Below are 14,805 nucleotides of genomic sequence, written 5' to 3'. Positions count from 1 at the left end.
TGACAGCTCCTGTTGAGCCCAGGAGGTCACCTGTGGCAGTGCTGGGACATCTGGGGAGGTCCCGAGGGGCTGCAGCTTGGGTGGGGCTTGGGTCACCCTGGTCGTGGTGGGTGTGAGAGGTGGGGGTGGTCAGGATCCCACACAGAGTCCTCAGCACATGGAAATGGGAGTAGGGATCCTTCCCAGCTCCATGCCCACCTGCAGAGCTGATCCACGTGTCTGTCTGGGCAGTTAGATTTGCTTTGCTCTCCTTGCAAGAGATGAACACAGGTGAAAGGAAACAACATCTCATTCGGAACTCTAGGTGCTGTTTTCTCACCTGCAGAACTCCCAGGGAAGATAAACCCAGCAGGTGCAGGCAGAGGATTTCTGCCCTGGCCATTGGGGCTTCCAGCTCAGAGTCCCTTGTCCCCTTCAGTGTCCTGAGCAGCAGATCTGGGCCACCACCCACGACACACCATCCCAGCTTTCCCAGCAAACCTTCAGAGGCAGATTTTGGGAACTAAGCCCTGCTGGATGTCCACAGCAGCAGCAAACCCAGCCAAGCTCTCCCAGCTGTGGTGTTTTTGGGAAGTGGCTGAGGTCCCGGTGGGGCTGGGCTGGGCTGGGGTGGCTGCAGGTCCCAGAGCCTGTTCCTGCAGACCCAGTGGAATAGTCAAGGTTTAACAGCTCTGGGCAAAACATTTTCAGGAGCTCCGGAGGGTAAAAGGCTGTCAGGCCAGATAAATATTGGAGCAGCAAAGAGAGGAAGGAGAAACCAGAGTGAGCAGGAAGAGAAGAGAGATGAGGAGACTGCTGCCATTTGTGGGCCCTTGGGACAGCGCTGAGAGCTGTGTTCACATCCCACCGAGCTCAGCAAACACTCCTCCCATCCCTCTGGCATCTGAGCACAGTGAAGTGTTGGAGTGACACATGGGTTGGGGCAGTTCTGCAAGTCCTTGACAGGAATTCTCCAGTTTATTGTGGTGACAGGATCCTGACTGCTCCCATGGGCCAAAGGGGAATCTGGAGAGGATGAACCCCCAGCTCTGTGGGGGTGGTTTGGGGATAAGAATTCAGTTAATCAGTCTGCATGTCCCAATTAAAAATGAGACATTTGTCTGCGCAAACAGGTGGTGGATCTGTGGCCCTCCCCACACAGGCTTTCCAGGGAATGTGTCTTCACAGCTCATGGACTCTTTCAAACCAGCCAGGAATTAATCAAACAGGTGATTCAGTGCAGTGACTGCACAGAGAGGCGAGGTAAAACATAAACATTAAAAATTCAATTTAAATACAGCAGCCTGGTGGCATTTGCAGCCGAGTGTGTGGCAGTTCCCCATCCTGTGTCCCCTGGCTAAGGAGAGCCGAGTGCCAGCAGGATGCTGTGGCATTTCTGGGGTTACAGCAGGACAGGGAATTCCTCTGGCCATGGCCTGATGGGGCTGGGGGTGGTTTGCTTCCAGCACTGGAGTAACCAGGGGCCGTTTTAAAATGTAGACAGAAAAGTCCCACAGGGCAACAGAGATTTAACGGTGTTTGAGGAGGATTCAGGTGTACAAACAGCCCTTGGTATTTGCTCCATGGTCCTACTCCTTGTTGAGATCAGATGGCGTTTGTAGAATCCTGGAATCATAGAACCATGGAATGGTTTGGGTGGCAAGAGACCTTAAAGCTCCTCTCATCCCATCCCTTTCAGGACAGGGACACCTTCCACTGTCCCAGGGTGCTCCAAGCCCTGTCCAACCTGGCCTTGGACACTGCCAGGGATCCAGGGGCAGCCACAGTTCTCTGGGCACCCTGTGCCAGGGCCTGCCCACCCTGACAGGGAAGGATTCATGTCGTGACAGGGGGAGAGGTATGGCCAAAGCCCTGCAAGGTAAAAACTCGAGATGCTCTGGATCATGTGAGGTTTTGGAGCTGTGCAGGGAGTAAGGAGTGATTTCAGGAGCAGGACAAGGCAGGGGATTGTGGGGAGCAGGGGCTGGAGGGGAGCTCAGGAGGGCTGGGCTGGCAGGGAGAGCAGGCTGGAGCTGCAGCAGGGGAGGCAGGAATGCAGTGCCAGGCTGTGTGTGGTGCCAGCCCTGCCCTGCCCTTGGCCCCAGGCCCTCTCCGTGGGCGTCTGGTGAGTGGCTTTCGAGGAATCGCCACCACACCTGCGGTGCCACCTGCCCGCCCTGCCGCGCCGAGGGACACGGGGTGTGGGGGACAAGGGCAAACGCACGGGGGAATCGGTGCTGTTTGTGGCCGTGAGCCCCAGAGCCGAGGCACTGCAGCCGCCGGGACCGAGCCGTGCCGTGCCGTGCCGTGCCGTGCCGTGCCGGGGGCAGCGCTGGCACAGTGCGGGCTGAGCTGCCCTGGCCTCGGGAAGGCTCGGAGGGCTCTGGCTGTGCTGCTCCCCGCTCCAGCCTGCTCGGGGAGCTCGGATCCCCCGGCACCGAGACCAAGGACAGTCTGCAGGCGGCTGTGCAGCTGGAGAGCTGCCGCTGACGTCGTTTTTCTCCTCCGTGACAGACGCCGGCGATGCCATCGGGTCAGCCGCGATTTCAATGTTTAACGAGATGATGCTTCAATATTTAATCGCACGGTGCTGTTGGGGGTGTGTGCCTCAGAGAGGCGGCACGGTGGCACAGGGATGCAGAGGTTATTCTGCACCAGGAGTGTCCCCCAGGCACAGCTCCGTGGGGTCTCCCCAGAGCCCAGGCTGCTCCTCCGTGGGACCACAGACAGGAATCCACTGCTCTGCCATTCCCACTGCTCTGCCAGCCCCACTGCTCTGCCAGCCCCATTGCTCTGCCAGCCCCACTGCTGTGCCATTCCCACTGCTGTGCCATTCCCACTGCTCTGCCAGCCCCACTGCTGTGCCATTCCCACTGCTCTGCCATTCCCACTGCTCTGCCAGCCCCACTGCTCTGCCATTCCCACTGCTCTGCCATTCCCACTGCTCTGCCAGCCCCATTGCTCTGCCAGCCCCACTGCTGTGCCATTCCCACTGCTCTGCCAGCCCCACTGCTCTGCCAGCCCCACTGCTGTGCCATTCCCACTGCTCTGCCAGCCCCACTGCTGTGCCATTCCCACTGCTCTGCCATTCCCACTGCTCTGCCAGCCCCACTGCTCTGGCAGTCCCTGTGCCGTGGAGCCCTCGGGAGTGGCTGTGCCAGGATGATCCTTCCTGCCGCAGGTGAGGATCCTGGCGCTGCTGGAGGGCAGCACAGCCCCAGCCGCTCCTCCCTCGGCTCAGGCACTGCTCTGGCACGGCTGGGACCAGGGTTTGTTGTGGGAGCCACACACCACAGCTGGGCTGGCAGCTCATCCCAAAAACAGGACAAAAACAGCGACCGCAGTCCAGAAAGTTGCAGATGGCCTGGAGCAGGGAATGGTGGAGCGAGGAGATGCTCCCTGCTCGCGTCCAGCTGCAGAGAGCTCACGGCTCATCAGCCCCGCTCCGAGGCTAGCGAGTCCCGCGGGGCACAGCAGCCCGGGAGGGGCACAGAGTGGCACTCAGGGCACAGAGCAGCACTCAGGACATGGCAGGAAGGGGGGGACTCTGCAGAACTCAGGAAAGAGAATCAAAAGGGGCTTTGCAAACCGCGGCGGCAAAGGGAAATGATATGGGGAAGGGAAACTGGGTTTGCTTTTAGAAAGGGGAGAGGGGAAAGGGGCTGGGAGGGCAGAGTCCCACTGCTGGGGGTGAAGGTAGTGAGTGTGTGGAGAAGAAGAAGGAAGCATTGCCTGGGTTTGCATCCTGGATCGCTTCCCGGTGCCCCCGGGATGCTGGATGTGAGCAGACTCCGGCTCAGCCTGCCAAGCAGCAGTGCCAGCCTCCAGGCCAGGCTGGGCTGCTGTGAACTCAAATCAGACCAGGAAGCCTCTTCAGCTGCTTTATTTTTCTAGGATTAGAAATCAAAATCTTTATTATGAAATACTAACACTTACAAAAAAAATTCCCAAGGCTGGGCTCCTCCGTTGCCAATTCCATCAGTGCCAATGCTCCCAGCTGGCAGCTCCTGCAGAGCCGTTATCTCCAGGAGAAATCGTTACACAATCCTCATTCTCATGCTGCAAACGGCTTCGTTATGGAACCCGGACTTCAAAGCAGACCCAGAAACAGCCACGTTTCTGTTCGGAATCCAAGATGTTCGGGGAGGATCAGGATTTAGGCTTTGCAATCTGTTGCAGAGTGCAGGTTGGGCTCGATCCCGAGGATGGAAAGTGGTCCCGTGTTTGTGAGGGGAGAGAAATGTGAAAATCCTTTCCTGACCCAGTAGGCTCAGGGATTTAACTGGGAGTGAATGTGAATCATGTGTGGAATAAGTGAACAAGCAATCTCCCTTCTGCTGCCTGGGCAGTGGGAAGGAATTGATCCAGAGCAGGATGCTAGAGTGGGATACTGGAAGCAGGATGCTGTAGCAGGATGCTGGAGTGGGAAGTGTGGTCCCTGCATGTCTCTCCTCCCTGTATTCCTCCCTCCAGCTGCCCAGAGGATTGTCCCAGTGCCAGAGACTCCCACGGTCCTGAGCTGTGGGAGGCTGTGGGGTTTGGCTCTGCCGGTGCCAGGGGGAGGCTTTGCCAGGCTGAGGCTCAGGATGTGTCTCCGTGCTCAGGGGCACGAGGTGGATGCCCAGCGCTCATCCTGCATCATCCTGCTTTAATGAACTGCTTTCCCAGTCCATGGGCAGACTAATTTGGCTCCTGTCTCCCGGGGAATGAAGCTGTGGCTCGTGACCCCGCTGGCTCTCGAGCTGCTGGGAAGTGGCTGCGGCTCGGCCGAGGTAACCACGTTATCCCTGCGGTGCCCATTAGTCCTGATGGGAAGGAATGGCTCTGTAGCTTCCCATTAGAGCTAATGGGCATCAGCAGAGCCGCCTGCCCGGCTCAGGGAAGCTGTGCCGTTCTGTGCCGAGCCGTGGGAGCAGCGTGGGGAGAGGGAGCAGGGGTGGCACTGCCACTGGGCTGGACCCACTGAGGGGGGATGAAGGAGGGACACTGATTCCCAGAGATGCAGGTCCCACAGCTCCTGGGGAGTGGGGCTGCACCAGATACTGCAGAAACGGGTTGGAGCCATCCGTTCCCCACCATGAGATCCAGGGCTGAGGCATAGCAATTCCAGAATTTTCAAAGCAGCTTTCTGTTTTGGGGGATCTATGAAAGAGCAGCCAAGCCCACAGATCCTGCAGGTCTGTAATCTTCACAACAGCATCAGCACCTCAGCTGCTGGATTAACCTTTGTTTCCTGGTTTTTCCTGAGCTGTCAGTTCGCTTCCTGGCAGCAGGCAGAGCTGCAGCGCAAGCACAAAATACAACTACCTGCTCTCTTTTCCTCCCGAATTCAGCACTTCTGATGAAGCAGGAGCCCAATCCAGGTCAGCCTTGGCTGGTTTTAGCAAAACTATTTCCTTCAGATTTGGATGAGGCTGAGACTTTTGGAATTACACAGTGAACCCAGCATAAGTACTTACAATTTGGTGTGTGTTCCCTGACAGAGGGCAGGGCTGGATGGGATATTGAGAAGAAATTGTTCCCTGGGAGGGTGGGGAGGCTCCCTGCAAGTGTCCAAGGCCAGGCTGGACAGGGTTTGGAGCAGCCTGGGACAGTGGAAGGTGTCCCTGCCCATGGCAGGGGTGGAACGAGATGAGCCTTAAGGTCCTTCCAACCCAAAGCATTCCAGGATTCTGTGATTACTAAGTCTCCATCATTTCTTCTCCTCCTCGATGGAGCTGGTGAGGAGAGCAGAGGATGAGGGAAGGAGCTCAGCCTGACTGTCAATGCTGGAAAGAGAAGTTGATGCCCCAGCGGGGGCAGCTCTGGACTCCCAACGCTGACCCAGGCGAGGGCGAGCGGCCGGCGGACAATGCCCGCGGTGTGCACACCACAAAGGGGCTCTTCTTCCCCCAGAGCGTGCCTGGCCACTTGCTTTAGCTCCTCCTTCCCCAGGACAATGGCAGGAAAACCTTCCTTATGCTGGAATTCCCCTCAGCTGCTCTCATTGTCCCTCAGCTGAGCTCAGGCCTGGGGGGTTCAAAGCCTTTCAACTCCCACCCAGTGCCAAGGAGCAGCTGGTGACTTTCCACACATCCCTTGGGTGCCCAGGTCATGCCATTCCACGTGTAATGACAGTAATTAACAAAACCACTTTTTCAGCTTTGGGCCCATCGCTGTTATCCCTCTGAGCACCCTGTGGTGCCCCCAGCACAGGCAGCTGGGCTGGCATCCCACGGCTGCTGCTCCTGCTTGGTCATTCTGCTCAGGAGCTCGGCTACTGCAGCCTTTGACAGTCTCCATCTTTATAGCTTATTTCATGTTTTGAAAGATTTATTTGAATAAATTGCCAGATGAAATACTGCTTTCAACTCACTGACCTGCTGGGCTGTTGTAGCCTTCCAGCAGTGCCATCAGGGAAAATTCCAGCCTCAGAAGTTCTCCCGGTATAAACGAATTGCCTCGGAGGTGTTTTGATGCAGAGCTGCATTAAGCAGAAAGGGGGTTTAGTGACAGTGGTTGTTGGTTAAAGAAGAAAAGGAAACTTCTGTGTGTGTTTGAAGGGCTGGGTTGTTTGCCGTGGCCAGCGTGGGCTGCTCAGGGAGTGGGAAGCTGGAATGCCACGGAGGGATAACACTCATGGCAGATGCTGAATGGAAACCAGAGCTGCCGCTTGGCTCCTGTGCCTGGGAGAGTCACACTGGAATGTGGTGTTTGCTGGGTTGGGGACCTGCTCTGAACACATGAAATCTGACAGCACAAGAGGACATAGCCTGAAGCTGTGCCAGGGGAGATTCTGATTGGGCATCAGGAGGAATTTCTTCCTGGAGAGGGTGGCTGTGCCCTGGCAGAGGTGGTAAATCCCAGGATTTGGGAGCAGCCAGGCTGCACAGAGAGCTGCAGAGCTGGGCTTGGCAGTGCCTGCTGCCTGCGGGTTTGCTCTGCTGATCCCTCATCCTCGGGGCTGCAGCACCACTGGGATTTAAAGTGACAGCACGGATGGCCACAGCTCCAGCTCAGCCAGGATTGGGCAGAAGGGAGGGAAATGGGGTGAAAGCATCCCCAGCTCAGCAGCAGCGCAGTCTTGAGCTGAGCTGGGGGTACCTTCACCCCATTTCCCTGCCCTCCCAGCCAAGCCCCATGCAGGGTAGATGCTGTGAGCAGCAGATCTGCAGGGAAAACTGACAACCCATCCAGGAACCAACATCCCTTCTCCAAACATGGATGGGAATGTTCAGTGCTTCAGGGTGGCATTTGTACTCCTGCTCGAAGACATGATGGTCTGGTGATGTTCACCCAAAACAATTCGTTCTGGAAATGGTGCAGTACCTCAGAGAAATGCCATCCAATGGCAGAGTGAGCCCTGCTTTGGTGCTCAGATGTTCAGAGCTTCCAAAGCACTGCTGAATCCTTGCCTTTGCCTGCGTGGGATTGTTCTGGGCTCCCAGGCTGTGGTCACGTTGGAGGCCCCTGGTTTCATGGCAGATTGCAGTGGCTGTAATAGCACTGGGATGCTGAAGGCATGGTGGATTGGTGTTACTGGAACCAGACTTTACTGGGGGCAGCCAAGATTTCCTTCTATACAGGAAATAATTTAACAGCACAGTAATTATATCAATGCATTTCATAGAATTATGGAATCATTTTTGTGGGAAAGGACCTCGAAGATCATCGAGTCCAACCATCTGTAAGTAGGAAAGTAATTGCAGGCTTTACTCACGTGGAATGGTGTTATCCTTGAGGGACACTGGGTAGATTTGTGTGCACACACATCTGTGCCCTGTCATTCATCATCATCATCACCATCATCATCATCATCATCCACCTCAGCTGATCCTCCCCCAGACTGCTGAAACGTGTGGCTCTGGAGCATCAGGCAGTGCCAGGACAGGGCACAACAGGATGGGTGTGACCATCGTGTCCCACCCACGGCAGGGTGAGGAGCATCCCTACAGCCACAGCGAGAGCTCTGGGGGCCTCTGCAACAACTGGCACAAACTGGGGCAGAATGTTGGTTTGTCAGTGCCCTGTTATTAATAGTTAATCAGCCTGCTCTGTATATCAAAGCGTGTGGGCATGGGAGGGAATTGCCAGCGAAGCAAACCACTTAACTCGGAGTCGCGTTTCTGGCGCGGAGCCTCCGAGGAAACGCTCTCCAGGTTTTCCTGGAGAGCTCATTACGGAGACAATAAAGGCCCAGGATAAATAGGATGCAACTGTTATTAACACGCAGTCCCTAGAAACTGGGCTAAAAAATCCTCGGCACTCGGACAATAAAATTGTGTCCTTGATCCGTGTGGCAGCGTGTTCCTCCCGTTGCCATGGCGATGGCATCCTCCAGCGATGCTCCCAGCTGCTCATCACATTAACGCTCGCTCAGATCCTCGGGCTGGGGTATTTGCATTTGAAACCATCAGCAAGGCCTTCCCCGACTGCCATACTCCATCCATTTCACAAAGTACCCCCATTTGTTGCTGCCTCCTTTCCCACACGCTGCGGGTTTTGGCAGAGGAATATCCTTCCCCAAGGCAAACCCCTGCTGGCACGTGCCACCGTCCTGCTGGGCATGGAGAGCTGCTCCAGGGGGAAAACCTACTGCAAATGGGGTAGTTTGGCTTTGCTTAAAAATCTGTGTCTGTGGAACCAGTGGTGGAGAGGGCTGGGAACCAGAGGCCACCTCCTCCCCACATCCCCACCTCTTCACCTCTGTGCACAGAGGCCACATGTGCCTGGGGTGGCCATGGAATCATGGAATGCTTTGGGGTGGAAGGGACCTTAAAGCTCATCCAGTTCCACCCCCTGCCATGGGCAGAGACACTTTCCACTCTCCCAGGTTGTTCCAAGCCCTGTCCAACCTGGCCGTGGACTTCTCCAGGGATCCAGGGGCAGTGGATCATAGTGGAAGCTCTTTCAGAGTTATGGTGCAGATCAGGATATTGAACTCCAGGGCTGAGCTGCAGGGAGCTATCCAGCCCTGGGACATGTGCCATGCCAGGGACTGTCCTGGTGGTGTCTGGGCTCCCAGACTGCTGCTCTGGGGCTGTGGGAGCTGGCAGCAGTGTGGAGCCATCCAGGGCCGTGGCTGCAGCCCGTGTTGGAGCAGAGCTCCTCGATGGCACCACGAGCTGCGGGATGCACCACCCCCGGGGCAGTTTATTCTGCTGTTTAATCGCTCTTATTCTTAAAAACTGCATCTTGTTTCTAATCCAAGTGCGTCTGCTCCAGCCCCCGGAGGCTGGGTCTGTGCTGCCTCTCTTCACTTGATTGAAGAGCCCTTTAGTAGCTGATATTTTCTCTCTGTGAAGGCATTTATGGATGATGGCCGTGTCACCTCTCACTCTGCTCTCTGATGGATGAGAGGCTGAGCTCCTCACACTCCCTGCCAGGCAGCTGCTTCCAGACCATTCCTGTGTGTTTGTGCCTCATCCCCAGGATTTTCACCTCCCTCACTCCCATGCAGGCACCAGGGCTGGGCTGAGCCTTCCAGCCTCCATCCAGGAGGGTGTAAATGGCAAACAGCTCTGCCCAGAGCCCACCCTGAATCCTGGGCTGATACACCAGTGTGGGCAGCAGGGGAGGGAGGATTCTGTCCTCTGCCCCCTCAGGTGAGCTCCCACCTGCAGAGCAGAGCACAGGAAGGACATGGTGCTCCTGGAACGAGCCCAGAGGAGCCACGGAGCTACTCCAGATGTCTCTGCACATCCCACGTGTAGGGCTTTGACTGGGGGTTCCTTCTGGGTGGTGTTTATCAACTTACCAATTTTGACAGCATCTGCCTATGACTGTGCTGCCATTTCCCATTAATGCCTGTTTGTAGGAATTCCTGGCTGTCTGAGTCCTGCAGTTTGGTGCCTGAGGGAGCTGCCCAGGAGCCTGCCTTGAGCCTTGGAATCAATCCGCTTTATTACCTGAGTGACAGAGCTCAGTGTAAAACAAAACCATGTGGTAATATTTTTTTCTGTGTTGGAGAGCAGAGAGGAGCTCACAGAATCAGCTCCTCCAGCACAGCACACAAAAGATTTCCTTTCCAAACCATGAAGAAAAACATAATAGATGGGGCAAATTGAGTAGATGAGAAGTGAAGAGAGCAAAGGGCAGGAGCATCATTGCTGTGGGTGTTTTCACAGCAGAAGGCACCTTAAAGTTCATCCAATTCCACCCCTGCCATGGCAGAGACACCTTCCACTGCCCCAAGCCCTGTCCAACCTGGCCTTGGACACTTCACTGGTGGAGGGAAGGAGATGCCCTGGGTGCTGGGATGCTCCTGCAGCTGGGAAGCTGATTTCAGAGCTGGGAGCAGCTGGATCCAGATGTGGCCCAGTGGTGCATTCCCATGTGCCTGTGCAGGATTTCTCAGCTCCTCGCTCATCCAGTGTTTTTTTTGCTCAGGAAATCAGTGAAGGTGAAAATTTAAATGCAAACACAAAGAGAGGCTTTGGAGTGAACAAATTGGAAACCCAAGTCAGTGGAAGAAGGAGAAGAGGCTGTGACATGAAAGAGATTGTGTGGTCAGAAACAGCTCAGCCAAAAATGAGCTCGTTGTGGTTTCTTCCCCCAGGACAATTAATGGATGGTTAATTCCTGTATTTTTGAGGGATTGCTGAGTTACTCTGCCCATGTTGCTCCCTCTGAATGTGGTTTTGAGGTTTGGATTTTAGCAAGGGGTTTGCCATGGTGCCAAGCAGAGGAGGATGGAGGGAGCAGAGTGCTGCAGAACCACCACAAACCACCACCCTCTGCACACCTCGGGCATCCACCAGGAAAGAGGGGCAGAGATTTTTGTACAAACTCTGCCTCCCACACGGCCTGGCCCTGGGGGCTGTGTGGGGCTGTTTGTGAGCAGATTGCAGCTCCCTGGCAGCAGGGTGGGATCCTGCCCGGACTGTGACATGCAGCAATGTGACACTTGTGTGTGATGTCACACTCATGCTGGAGCACTCGTGCCTGTCCATCCCCATCTTCGTACACTGAATCTGGGGCAGCTGCTGTGCCCACAGCGCTGCATTTCCATATTCTCATGTGCATTTCATGACTTTATCCAGCCTGGGCTCTGCGCCCTGCCAGGGCAGGAGCCAGGAGAGGCTGCAGCTCTGCAGGGTCTGACTGCTGTTGGTTATTCACAGCAGGCAAAGGCCCTGGCTGTGGGCAGGACAAGTTCTGGTGGTTCAGGGAACAGCAGGATTGAGCCTGAGAGTGACTTTGGACAAGAGATGGAGGGACAGGACCAGGGGCAATGGCTTCAAACTGACCAAGCAGGGTTAGATTGGATATTCTGGGGAATTGTTCCCTGTGAGGGTGGGCAGGCCCTGGCCCAGGGTGCCCAGAGAAGCTGTGGCTGCCCCTGGGTCCCTGGCAGTGTCCAAGGCCAGGCTGGACAGGCTTGGAGCAGCCTGGGACAGTGGAAGGTGTCCCTGCCATGGCAGGAGGTGGCACTGGATGAGCTTTAATGTCCCTCTAACCCAACCCAAACCATCCTGTGATTCTGTGATTCTAACAGCAGAAGCCTTGCAGTCAAACCCTTCCAGCTGGGACTGCTGCTCCCCCAGCCTCCCCTGTGCCTGAGCTGCCTTCTGCCTCATTTTCCCTGCATTTGGAGCATTTTGGAATGGGTGCAGCAGATAATGTCACTAGTAGGTGCTGCAAGGTTTGAGTTAATCCTTGCAGGCACCACTGGAGTCTGAAGGGGCACCATTTCCTCTCAGACGCGTCTCTGTTTCACTCTTGCAGAAGCTGAATGATTCTTTTTGACGGCTTTTTGCTTTTTATAGCAGTAATTAGTCAAAAAGCATCGGTGTGAGGAGCGTTGGGAGCACTGCCCTGGCACTCCTGGTCGCTGCTCCAGGCACAGAGCTCAGGAAGGGCACTGCTGCAGATTTGGGGTGGTGAGAAGGCCAGGGGTGAGCAGGGTGTTGGGCTCTGATGCTAAAACAGGCAATACCTTGGCCTTTTTTCCTACCTAAATTGCCACTTGTGTTTCAAGGCACCTGGTGGGATCTGGGGCAGCTGCTGGAGCCAGGCTGGAGTGGCTGCTACACAAAACAACAGGAAAAAAAATTAAAATACTAGAAATTGTGATTTTACGAGTTCAGCTGAGGTGGAAGGAGGTAGAGGGATCTGGGGGCCAAACCAGGTGTTAAATGTTGCTTTAATCCTAGTTAGTCCCCAAAATATCACCAGATCTGGGCATGGGGGTGACGTTGGTGTAATGCTGGCAGGACTGAGTGTTACTTTAACAGAAAGTGTTAACGGTGTGGGAAGAATTTACTGAGGGAAAAGATGGAGATTTTGTGTCTCTTTGTCTAATTCAGGTTCCCCAAAAGCCACGGTCCTGGTTTATCATACACTGTTGGTAATGCATGCCTGTCATTTTGTGGGGCTTTTTTCTGGGCTTATTTTATTCAAAAGATAAAATTAGAAGTCGGAGTTATCTGGTGACTTCAAAATAGCTGAGTCTGGGTGGAATTGGAGTTGTCTGTGGCTCTTTGCAGAAAGCCAGGATGGAATTAATCAGCTTACTGCAGTCACTTTAATGCTGTTTATACAGCGTGAAGCTCTGCAAAGGGGCAGCCATGGCAATATTTCTGTACAAAATTTCTGTACAATATTTCTGTACAATATTCCCAGACAAGGGAAGGTGAGCAGAACAGGCCCTTGGCTGTTCCTACAAACCTGCAGTGGTGCTGGGTTGAAAACCCTGAAGGGTTTAAAGCTGTGTGGATGTGGCACTTGGGGCCATGGGTTGGTGGCACTTGGGGACATGGGTCAGTGGCCCTGGCAGTGCTGGGAAGTGGTTGTATATGATGATCTCAGATCCTTTCCCACACAAAGGGTTCTGTGAAGTCCAAGGCAGTGGGCACAGATGGGGCCTTTGTGCCACCATGAGGACACAGGAGGTGACAGAGATGCACAGCAGAGAAACCAGGGCTGTGCTCTCACAGAGTTAATGGTGCTGGAGAACTCTGGGTTTGCTTTTACTCTTTCCCAAAGCCATGGGGAAGTGGCTTTGCCATTGCAATTGGCTCCTGCCTGTGCTGCTAATGGTGATCCCACCAGTGAGGTGGGACCAGGAGGGGTTTATGGGGAGCAGCTGAGGAGCAGCAGCTCTGTGGGAGCTGTGGGCTCTGGATGAAGCATGTGGCTTTCTGATCACTGCCTGTGGCTGCCCCAGGACACTGCTGAGGTGAGTCCACTGTGCTGCTCATCCCAAGAGGGATGGCAGCCCTCTGTCCCTCCAGGACTTTGTAGGGTATTTTGCCCCCTCCAGCCCTTGCCCCTGGTTTGGGATGAGGGACCTCATCCCTCAGTGCTGGATCTGCTCTGGGAGGTGACCCTGGGCTCAGGATGAGGCTGGGGCTGCTGCTGAGGCAAAGGTTTCTCAGAAGAGCTGAGTTTCCAGGGGCTGAAGTGGGAGGAGAAAGAAGGAATGTTGATTTCTGCAGCTGTGGGTATTTGTTTGGGGTCTCTTCATCCTCATCCCAGCTGAAGTTCAAGCCTCTTGCCTCAGTGCCATGGATGAGTCTGGAGAAGCTCTTGGGGATGCAGATGATGCATTTTTGAGACATGACAAAAAATGAATACTTTCTCCTAAGAAACCTAGAGGGGCTTCTTGCCTCTGCTGCTGTTGAAATCTTTGCTCTCTGACCAGATTGTACAATCTGATTGAATAATTTGTATTCCCCTCCCCAAGCTGGGGCCCAGAAGTTGGAGTGAAGCTCTAGTAAATCCCTTTTAGTTGAGACAAACTGACACATCTCAGTTTTGTTGTTTAATTTTATCACAGATGTAAATATCCTACAAGTCCAAAGCTGTTGGCAACTCCTCAGGGAGTGTCAGAACTGGGATGTGGATTTAAAAACATTGAAGTCCTGCTGCTGATGGGGATGTATATAGGAAATCCAGTCTGTAAATGCAACTTTAAGCTTTTTTTCCCCTCTCACCGAGCAGTTGGCTCAGGGTTTGATGAGCAGGGGCATCTCCCAGGCAGCATCCTTCCTCCCCTCAGCCCCACGGTCTGTGCTGCCACCACCCCTCCTGCTGCCAGCTCCTGGCTCTCAGGTGAGGAGCTGGGACATCTCACCTGCTGAGATGTGCTGCAGAGCCACCTTGGCTCAAATTCCCACCATCTGCAAAGCATCCCTGTCCTGACTGCAGGTGGGGATTTTAGTTTAGGGGAAGAGTTGCTGTGTTTGAGGAAGCAGCAAGGTGGATGTTCATCCTTCCCATTCCCAGGTGTTCACTTTGCTTGGCAGAGAGAAAATCACAGAACCCAGAATGGTTTGGGTGGGAAGGACCTCAAAGGACATCCATCCCACCCTGCCATGGCAGGGACACCTCCCTCTGTCCCAGGCTGCTCCAAGCCCTGTCCAGCCTGGCCTGGAGCATTCCAGCCACAGCTTGGGTGCTGATTTTTAACTTGCCTTTAGTTTCCAATTCCAGTTGCTCTGTACCACTGACCTGGCACCTTCTCACTCCCTGCTCCGTGCTCTCTGCCAAACACACAGCACTGCTTTGGCTTCTTGTAGCTTTTTGCTCAAAAATCTTGGGAATTGGACCTGTTTTCCCAAGGATGCCTGTTAAACCACCCAGCAGTTGCAGCATCCTAATTGTGTTGCAGTCAGCTTCTAATCCTGTTAGTGCGTGTCGTGTTGCTCTTGTATCATTCTAATTTTTAATCAAAATGTCATGCGACACCAGGTTAAGTGTCTGCCGGAGTCTAAATCTATTAAATTGGCACTGTTGCCTTTATTAATCAATTTTTAAACTCATCAAAAGCTCAAACAGATTTGATGGGGTTCATTTTTCACCAATTTTGGTGCCTGTTCTCTGCTATCAGCAGCTCCTTCATCG

General features: G+C 54.4%; 1 protein-coding gene and 1 long non-coding RNA gene across 4 annotated transcripts in view; one reads left to right on the top strand and one right to left on the bottom strand.

Moving 5' to 3' along the window:
* The window catches only part of FRMD5 (FERM domain containing 5), a 62,378-nt gene that overhangs the window by 16,163 nt on the left and 31,410 nt on the right, over positions 1-14,805 (top strand). The window contains exon 1 of one of the 3 annotated variants that reach the window (XM_085070188.1): positions 13,053-13,138. The exons of 1 other annotated variant lie outside the window; for it this stretch is intronic. In XM_085070188.1, coding sequence (XP_084926314.1) covers positions 13,091-13,138 — 48 coding nt within the window. In that variant the 5' untranslated portion in view covers positions 13,053-13,090. Of the gene's footprint in view, positions 1-13,052; positions 13,139-14,805 lie in introns of those variants that run through there. One more of the 3 variants, XM_085070190.1, reaches the window with a different exon arrangement.
* LOC146432498 (uncharacterized) lies at positions 6,229-10,835 on the bottom strand. The gene is made up of 3 exons (XR_014854217.1): positions 10,703-10,835; positions 9,716-9,866; positions 6,229-9,255 (listed from the first exon to the last, which is right to left on the bottom strand). It is a non-coding gene; the product is annotated as an uncharacterized LOC146432498 (long non-coding RNA).

The sequence above is a fragment of the Lichenostomus cassidix genome, chromosome 10 (assembly GCF_008360975.1).
Source record: "Lichenostomus cassidix isolate B80296 chromosome 10, HeHo_3.0, whole genome shotgun sequence".
NCBI classification, from domain to species: domain Eukaryota; kingdom Metazoa; phylum Chordata; class Aves; order Passeriformes; family Meliphagidae; genus Lichenostomus; species Lichenostomus cassidix.
This window is presented reverse-complemented; position numbering and strand designations above follow the sequence as displayed.